This window comes from Cibotium barometz, chromosome 54, assembly GCF_041138505.1.
Source record: "Cibotium barometz isolate CiBa-2024 chromosome 54, ASM4113850v1, whole genome shotgun sequence".
Lineage (NCBI taxonomy): Eukaryota > Viridiplantae > Streptophyta > Polypodiopsida > Cyatheales > Cibotiaceae > Cibotium > Cibotium barometz.
The window spans coordinates 11,875,625-11,885,707 of NC_141099.1; the positions used below are offsets into that span (position 1 = coordinate 11,875,625).

General features: G+C 37.9%; 1 protein-coding gene across 1 annotated transcript; it reads right to left on the reverse strand.

Annotated features, from left to right (window-relative positions):
* Positions 1–8,959: 8,959 nt before the first annotated feature.
* On the reverse strand, positions 8,960–9,526 carry LOC147607855 (uncharacterized). The gene is made up of 2 exons (XM_086790120.1): positions 9,179–9,526; positions 8,960–9,085 (listed from the first exon to the last, which is right to left on the reverse strand). Exons 1-2 carry the CDS (start codon positions 9,524–9,526, stop codon positions 8,960–8,962), a joined length of 474 nt encoding a protein of 157 aa, XP_086646246.1.
* Between the last annotated feature and the right edge of the window lie 557 nt (positions 9,527–10,083).

Consider the following 10,083-nt stretch of genomic DNA (forward strand, 5'->3'; position numbering starts at 1 on the left):
TAAGTTCCCCTGAAACAGAAATTCAAAAAGAACTTTCCAATGTGCAATTGGAATTAATTGGAAATGGGTATAAAGGACCTTAGCCTAAGGGTCTAGATTTTTAGAAATTTTTGGATTATGGTCCAATTAAGGTTCCTATGGGCCAATAGCATCAATCCATGTGTAGGGAGGAGATAAATCCATTTTGTAAAAGAAGATATCCAAAAATGAGTAAATGCTCACATAAGATGAAGAGTTGAAAATGTACAAGGTTTATTAGTAAAAAACTATGAGCAATATTAAAATGATTCCATTATGACACATATGTAAGGAAGGGGAGTTCTTTAAAGGAGGTGCATATTTCACATAAGATGAAGAGTTGAAAATGTACAAGGTTTATTAGTAAAAAACTATGAGCAATATTAAAATGATTCCATTATGACACATATGTAAGGAAGGGGAGTTCTTTAAAGGAGGTGCATATTTCACATAAGATGAAGAGTTGAAAATGTACAAGGTTTATTAGTAAAAAAACTATGAGCAATATTAAAATGATTCCATTATGACACATATGTAAGGAAGGGGAGTTCTTTAAAGGAGGTGCATATTTCACATGCTTGAATGAGTTTTAAACTCATAAAAATTGAGATATTTCATCTCTCCTCTCTCCTCATTCAAGTCTAGTTCCAAAAAGTTAGCTTAACTGACCTAAAAATGGTCAAATATTGACCAAACTGATTTAGAAAATTCTAGAATCAGTTTGTTTGGTTAGGAGCTCAATTTTTCCTATAAATAGAAGCCTCCCCCTTGTTGAAAAATAGATAGTGTTTATGCATCGTTACTCTACTCCACCTAAGCCAAGAACTGTGAATTTATTTAATAATTCACTAGTTTTTGGAGCTTCCCTCTTTCTTCAATCCCCATTAGTGGCTCCATCAACATACTTAACCAATTGATTGGTTGGGGGCCTCTACCGTGAACAAAGAATCAAGCAATTTGTAAGGTAATTAGTGAATATTTATCTTTTCTATAATTTCTCAATGTTTCTCTCTTCTCAACCCCTCTCAAGCTTGAGAAGCTTAATTGGTATGGTTTTTTAAATGCTATTGAAGTTAATTGGTGAATAGTAGTGAAGAGTTACATAATTTAATAAATGCTATTGAAGTTAATTTTCATTTATGTTTAAATTCTAATGGTTTTTATGTAATTTCTCTCTCTCACTCAAGAAATGGTCATACTCATGACCCATTCTCAATCCAAATCAAGCTTTTCATAAAGCTTTTCCTTAACCCAAGATTAAGCTATGCTTGAGGCCAAATTAATGGCTTTTTTCTATGCTTTTAGTTTATGTATATTGATGATTCAATCCATTATGGATTAATGATCCAATTAGAGATCATTTTATTTATTTTCTTAATGATAAGCTTTATCCCTTAGAAAAATTGAGATTTATTAGTCATAGCAGCGGAGCTATGGCAAAATTTTTATAAAAATTATGCATAAAATAATTTCATCCAAAGCATAAAAAGAGGACTTCCTGCCATATTCTAGGAATTATCATCCTAGATTAATTGTTTTATATTATGCATTATTGATTTTCATGCATAGAGCTATGCATAAAATATTATTATTTTAACATAAAAGTGTTACTTTTATCATATTTAGATTTCATGCATAGAGGTATGCATAAAAGATTATTATTTTAACATAAAAGTGTTACTTTTATCAAATTTTAATTTTCATGCATAGAAGTATGCATAAAGGATTAATTTTTTTTATAATAAAAGTGTTACTTTTATCATTTTTAATTTTCATGCATAGAAGTATGCATAAAGGAAAATTTTTTATATCAAAAGTGTTACTTTTATCATTTTTAATTTTCATGCATAGAAGTATGCATAAAGGAAAATTTTTATATCAAAAGTGTTACTTTTATCATTTTTAATTTTCATGCATAGAAGTATGCATAAAGAAAAAAATTTTATATCAAAAGTGTTACTTTTATCATATTGGATTTCATGCATAGAGGTATGCATAAAAGTTGATTATTTTATTATAAAAGTGTGACTTTTATCATAATTGAATTTCATGCATAGAGGTATGCATAAAAGTTGATTATTTTATTGTAAGAGTGTTACTTTTATCATATTGGATTTCATGCATATAGGTATGCATAAAAGATATTCTTTTTATACTAAAAGTGTGATTTTTCTCATAAATGGATTTTATGCATAACTTAGATACATAAGAGAAATTCTTTTATTCTAAAAGTGTAATTTCTTACCAAATTGAATTTATGCATAAGAAGATGCATAAAAGATTGATTTTAATTTCGAAAGGAATTTATGCATAAATAAATGTGTAGAGAAATCTTATATCAAATATAAGAATTCTCTTTCTAAAAGAAAGATATGAAATGTGATAAGATGTGATAAGAGGTGTATGAGATGTGATAAGATTTGATAAGATGCGTATGGAAAGTGATAGGATGTGATAAGAGGTGTATGAGATGTAAAAAGATGTGATAAGATGTGTATGAGATGTGATAAGATTTGATAAGATGCGTATGGAAAGTGATAGGATGTGATAAGAGGTGTATGAGATGTAAAAAGATGTGATAAGATGTGTATGAGATGTGATAGAATGTGTTAAGATGAGTTAGGATGTGTTAAGATGCATATGGGATGTGTTAGGACGAGAATGGATGTAATATGGTTGTATGAATGTGATGTGGATGTATACATGTAGATGTATATGTATGAATGTGAATGTGGATGTAGATGTGGCTGTATAGATGTGAATGTGGAATGTGGATGTGGATGTATGTATGTATGTGGATGTAGATGTGGATGTATAGATGTGAATGGGAAGGTGGATGTGGATGTATGTGAATGTGGATGTAGATGTGGATGTATAGATGTGAATGTGGATGTAGATGTGGCTGTATAGATGTGAATGTGGAATGTGGATGTGGATGTATGTATGTATGTGGATGTAGATGTGGATGTATAGATGTGAATGGGAATGTGGATGTGGATGTATGTATGTATGTGGATGTGGATGTATGAATGAGGACGTGATAGTAGATGTATGCATGTGGATGTGGATGTATGGATGTGTATGTATGAATGTGGATGTATAAATGAGGATGTGAAAATGGAGGTAAGCATGTAGATGTGGATGTATGGATGTGAATGTGGATGTGGATGTGTATGTATGAATGTGGATATGGGATGTGGATGTGAAAATGAGGATGTGAAAATGGAGGTAAGCATGTAGATGTGGATGTATGGATGTGAATGTGGATGTGGATCTGGATGTATGGATGTGAATGTGGATGTGGATGTAGATGTGGATGTATGGATGTGGATAAGGAGGTATGGATGTATGAATGTAGATGTGGATGTGGATGTGGATGTATGGATGTGGATATGGATGTATGGATGTGAATGTGGATGTGGATGTGGATGTGTATGTATGGATGTGAATGTGGATGTGGATGTGGATATGGATGTGAATATATGATATGTGATGTGAAGGAATCTGAAGTGAAGAGATGGAAAATGATGTGATTGGATGAGTACACATATAAATGGAATGTGGAATAAGTAATGTGGATTAATGAGGGAAATGTGAAAAAATGAGAGTTAATATAGAAATTGTATTTGTAAACTGTTTGTAAATGCTGTTTGTAAATGGCTGTTTTATGTCAAGAATGCTGGGAAAGCATTTTGACCGTCTTGTGATTAAGGTCGTGGAGACCTAACTGATAAAGTTGCAACTGCTGACGGAGAGTCAATGGAGGACGTCTCGCGTAGCAAGGTCGACCGAGGTCTTGACCAGCCTCGGTTCGATTAAAATGGTGAGCTTCCGGTACGGTGGATGAGGGACCAAGGAAGCGGCCTATGAGTGAAGCGCTAGGTCACCTACGAAGGATCCTAGAGGGTGCTGACCATACGATGCTCGGGCTCTGGGTCGCCTAGGATACCCACACGTGCGTCGAGGAAGATATTGGAACAAGGAGTAAGAGTTGTTTTGTGAAACCGAGCGTGGATCTGGTTGCTGACCTTGCTGGTCTTCAATGGATGAGTCCATGGCTCTTTATATGGATCTGTTGGTTGATCTTGCTGATCTTCAACGAGAGTCCATCTTGATTTTTATAAGTGATTATCTTGCCGAGTATTATGGGCTAGGAACTATTGAAAAGGCCCCTGTGTGGACAGGTGGTGAGCGTTCTAGTTGCCAATGATGCCATAGATACTCTGATGAAGGATTGATGGAAAATTATGAATCAACCGGATAAATTGGAAGATTGTGATCAGTGGTACTATGGTTTCATTAAAGGATTGTTTTAAAGTTAGCTGATGCTAAGAAAAAGGCAATTTCATATTGGGTGTGTAAGTGGTGTGGCTAGTTTTATGTTTGCATGAACTTCCGGCTAGGGGGCCTCGGAACTCTTTTCCTTGGTACCCGGGACAAAACCTAACCAAATTCCAAATTGGATCCCATCACTACAGTGGTTGGGCGGTTGGCTAACCCGTGGGATCGTATGGGGTTAGGCTGGACTGATGGATCCGTAAATCGAGATTTAATTTCTATTATTACGATAGATGAAGTAAATCCCGGATAGAAATTGTTCTATGGATAGGAATCAACGGCTGTGCCTCTTGATGGGGAAAAAAGCGTTGATCCCAATGATCCAAGTGCAAGTTTCTTCCTTGAATTGACCAAGTACCGTTAAAGGTGCAGTCAGATCAGTTGATCCGTAATGATCTTGACTACATTAGAGTAAAGAGTTATCCTGGTGGAATCGCCCATGCTTTCCGGGTAAAGGCAGTTTTTCCGGTTTCGGTTTTGGACAAACCGACGGATTAGTCTCTTGTCCGGATATCCGTGGGCGAGGCCCCGAGTGTGGGACCCCTGTCCCGTGCGAGAAGTGCTACTTCCGCTGCTAGTACCCCGAATCCGTTGCTCGGTGGGAACAGGGATCTCACAGTTGGTATCAGAGCAGGTTTTGAAAGCTAATAAAGATAATTAAATTCTTATCTGAAATTGGTAATAAGAATTCAGAAACAGCATTTTCATAATGTATTTTCATTCCGTAAGCTTCTTTAATGAAGAAATTTTAATCAAAGAAATTGTTTTTATAGATGGAAGTTTCCCATTTATCTGGTATTCCCGACCTCACCCAGTCTCAAGATATGATTGCATTTGCCTTCGAGCATCTCATCTCTTCCGCTTCAACACGAACAAGCCGAGCAAGACTCGCACGTCATTTCGAGGAATTATATTTTCCTAACCCAGTGGAGAGACAACAGCATAAGTGGGTTGCAGGGCTATATATCCACGCCTCTTATAACCGGCGTGCAATGCTGAGGCAGAACCTCTCATTGGCCATGATTTTGATAAAGCTGAAAATGACGCGTGGTGTCATTCTATATCTTTCAACGCCTCAAAATTTCAGACGTGCTTGCCGAGTTTATAGACTCCTTAGTCGATTTATCCCTAAGGAGAAAATAATAGCTCCCTTCGCAGTTAGAGAACTTATGTAACAGGGCATGACTATGGCCCAGTACGGTCCTCTTATATGTCTTTCGAGGAGATTTTGAACTCAGAGCCGAGTTGCTCTATGTATATATTGCAACTTTTATATAAATAAAGAAACGTTTTTCGGTTAAAAAAATTCCTGTTGAATAAATGATTGTTTATGGCGAACGATCTACTGCTGATAAAGGAAAAAAAATCTGTTATCGGACATATGCCATAGATCTCCATTAAGATCTTGTCTTGTATAAGAAATTGTTTTCCGAACTCTTAAGTCTTAGGATCTCGTGAATAATATCAAAATAAAAATTTAATAATATATAAATTTTGGCAAAATCATGAGACGAAGAAACCGTGGTCGTCAGCCAGACCCTGTCTCTGAAGATGACGAGCTTGACCTTAATGTTCGCAAGGCTCTTCATAGGTCTCAGCCAGGACCCTTCAAAGGAGAAGGGGAGAACTTGGGTGAGGCTGTGGAGAAATGGGTGGAAACCTTGGAAGAGTATTTTGATGTCACAGGATACAATCATCAGAGCAATTGGCTAATAAAGATCAACTGAGAAGCCAAATATGTCAAAAATTTATCAAGAAACACAAAAAGGTTGTAATTGTGTGATATAATACAATTTGATATTCAAACTGAAAAATTTGTAATTTAGTAATTGGGTTTTCAGATGCCGCAATTGTATGGAACCCTGACTTGCTTGAGGCCTAGACATGATGGTATCTATCTTATAGTTCCAAGTATCATGACTACCCGTATATACCGAGAGTATAACTGCAGCTCTTTACTGATAGTATATACGAGTAAATCTAAGACTTGAAATTATAAGCGTTAATGCTATCCAGATGATGATTTCGAATGTGGTTGATATGATTTTTAATTCTGTTTGAGAATTGATGAATTGAATTGGATTCTGATTGAAAAATGACGATTTTCGAAATTTAGTTGAAATGTAATAAGCTGAGCGAAACCACAATGAGGATGAATGGGACGAGTCCCAGTGATGATATTCATAACTGGAATGATGATAATGATTTCAGCAAATCACTATGAGATTAGTGGATTGTGCTGTCAGATTGCTACTGTTAACACTTGAGACGGTAGATTAAGTTAAGGGATGACAAATTGAGAACTTGCTTAACTAAAATTCCTGTGGAGGAATGTTCAGAAGGAAAATTTTCAGACTAATGGACCATTATCGTGTTAAAGATATGAATGATATGATCTGAATGAATTGTTATTTAATGATGAGTTCTATATAAGGGATAATTATCCCCGTATTCTGTTGGGTTGACCAGAATATAAGGAACCCCAGAATAAATTGGATCTTAAGAAAAAGAGTTGTCCTCTACCTTGCGAGATGAGGACATCTCGCACTTTTCAAGTGGGGTAGAATGTAAGATTCTCCCCCAGCCTTCGAGGTATATAGGAGTAAGAATCTCCCTTTCTGATCTTATAATTATTCTCTCTCTAAAATAAAAGAAAGATTCTGTTTAAAAAAAGGAAGAACCTTTTCCCTGAATACTTCTCAAGAGTCCCACCTGTTTTAAGATTCAGAACAATGAGTTCAGACGTGAGAATCGATGTTTTGGATATCAAGGTTTTGGTCTTCATTCAAGTACGGCCCAAAAGAAGTTCTTTATCTCTTGGGAAGTATAAGAAGTTATCTCCCAGATATTGTGGACCAAAGAAAGTAGGTGATTTAGCTTACGAACTTCTTTTATCTCCTCATCTCAAAGTTCTAAATGCCTTCTATAGAAAAATATGCCAAACCCAAATCATGGAAAGACGGTAAAACTTCAGTGGCAAGTTATCGTTGGCTTCTAAGTTACGCTAGCTCCTTCCTTTATATAAGTCGTAACTTTTACTTGTCGTTCACAGTAATCTTACTCCCATCGATCTCCTTTCTTTCTTTCTTAATCACCTTCATGGCTTGGCAACAAGAATTAGTTTTATCCATAATGATTCCTCACCTTCAAGACGCAAGTGAGTCTGTGAAGAAGGATTTTATAGAACAGTATGAGCGCTCACTTTTTCCTCACCTAGGAACTTCTGTAGCGCAGACCAAATGGCGGACCTATCAAGACATAACTAGGGTAACACCCTGGGGTCAGCAGCACTTTCGTAACAATGTCCGCTTGGCCATGGTTATCGAAGCCTTGGGTTTGGGTCCTCGATACTACTGCGTCATGAGATCAAGACATCTTGGGTTTTCTGAGCGGGTCTTCTTACTGGCGTGTTTTCTTCCTCATGAGAAGATATGCCTTTACCCCGTTTTTGGCTTGCCTCTCAGAGGTCCTTTTGTTAGAACACCTCATACCACTGAGATAGGCGCAGCAATAACCCACAGAATCATTCCCATAGATGAGTTACCTTATACTTGTGCAGCTTGTGAGGACTGCTTTTGTGACCATATGATAGACGGGCTTATGGAAGTGTAAAGAGTTTCTCTATCCTTACTGTATAAGTTCCGAGAATGAATAAAGTTTAAATCTTGTTCTTATTTTGAATCTTGCTCTCTTTAAGACTTTTCTTGGTGGTTAACCTTGATTAAAATTTTTCTCCAAGTCTCATATTCGTGCATCTTGCGAAATTATCCCAGTTTGCGAGATGAGGACATCTCGCATTTTTTAAGTGGGGTAGAATGTAAGATTCCTCCCCCAACCCCCTTTTGATGTCCAGTATCTTCCCCTGTAATCAATCCCTCTTCAGAAATATAAAGACCTTGTTTCTAACTGTTTTAACCTAGAGAGAGAAAATATTCTAGAGAGAGAATATTCAGATTATGAATATTTTTGGATAGAAAAATAACTCATCTTATTAAAATAAGTTCCCCTGAAACAGAAATTCAAAAAGAACTTTCCAATGTGCAATTGGAATTAATTGGAAACACTACTACATATTAGCCTAATACCGGGGCTTGTACCGGTGCTATTTAACGGGGTCTAAAAAAGCCTCGTCATCGGTATAAGCGCCGGTATCGCAGCGTTGGTATACCTGTCGGGTATTAATACCGGCGCATATAACGGTGCCTATACCGACGCTGACCGGGGGTAATACCGGCGCTTAAACCGGCCTCTCTACCGATTCATATACCGACGGATAAACCGGCCTCTATACCGGATTATATACCGAAGTGTAAACCGGCATCTATACCAATGTATGTACCGACGCTGATACCGGGGCAAATACCGACGCTGTAGCAGAAATTTTTTTTTGGGCAGAATAGTGCTGCCTGGCTGTTGCCTAGCTGCCTGCAATGAGCAGGATCAACAACAGCAAACAGACAGCACCATTCTGTCTACAATAGAGCACAAAAACAACCGTGCTCGTTTGTATATTTTCCTGATATCGACAAACAAGAAATTAAATTAAACATTAATACTCAAGAATGTTTTGATCATATTTCATTAGTTTGAAGGTCATCTTACATCATGGTAATGCCTCCCAATTGACGGTCTCTCCTTCTTCTTCAAGCATCTCAAACAAGGCCACAAGGCCATGTTTGTGAGCGTACTTCTCCTCTCGCCTGCTTGGTGGGCGATTCATGGCCAACTCCTGCACACACGATTAACAATTATAACTTTTAAAAAATCAACATTTAGCCCACATACATACATTTAAATAAATAAAATTGCTACAAACACTTACGAATTCATGGCGCATGGTTTCGTAACCACCACTCCCGAGATGAGAAGCCCCTACTGTTTGCAGTCTTGCCCTTGCCGCCTCTCTTTGTTGTTGAAACCTGTCTGGTGTCTCGGTGAGCTCCTGAGCAATGGCTGCCCACTCCCTGTCATCTAGCCAAACAGGTTTCTCCTTCCCCTCTCTGAATGCGTCCCTCGCCTCTGACCTACGATGCCCCATCAAAATGCGAGCTGTATACTGTATCCACTCATTAGAGACGACATTCATAGGGTCAGATGGCTGGAACTCTTGCTTTATCTTTGTGTTTATATAATTTTTCTTTCCCTTGTCTTGCTGATCCCATTTAGTCATGACAGAGTCATGAAACTGTATAGTGCACAATTGTCGAATACGTGTCTTCATTGCCTTCCCTGCACTATCCATTATTGGTGCCCCATCCCTAATTGTGTAAATCTTGCTGTTGTCATGGTCATGTGCACCCCAGGGAGTGGAAGGTGACCCTATGGGTGTGCTATCAACAGATGAGAGCGAAGGACGACGCTCACGTGGTGGTGGTGTCACAGCATCTGTGGCACTACCACCACAACAACCTCCCCCTGAAGACCTACTACGTGAGCGCCGTCTATGTGAAGAGGTGGTAGATCGAGCTGTAACAGGAGTGGAAGGCTGTGTGGTACGAGGTGTGGGAGCTGCTGTCGTACCCACGGGTGTGGGAACTGGCGTCGGGAATCCAAATGGTGAGGCAGATGTCCCTGCTCCATGTAGAACTTAAACACTTACATGCCAATCGCATCCTTTTGTAAGCTCCTCCTCCTCCTCTGCTATAGGTAAACCAGCACGTTTGGCTTCTAAAATTGTAGCTTCTAGCCATCTACCTGTGGGAAAGTCCGGAAGAGCTTGCATACCTT

Coding starts and splice junctions, on each gene's coding strand:
- LOC147607855 (XM_086790120.1), bottom strand. CDS start 9,526: ATGACTAAATGGGATCAGCAAGACAAGGGAAAGAAAAATTATATAAAC. Junction 9,086..9,178: donor AAACCATGCGCCATGAATTC/GTAAGTGTTTGT, acceptor TCGTGTGTGCAG/GAGTTGGCCATGAATCGCCC.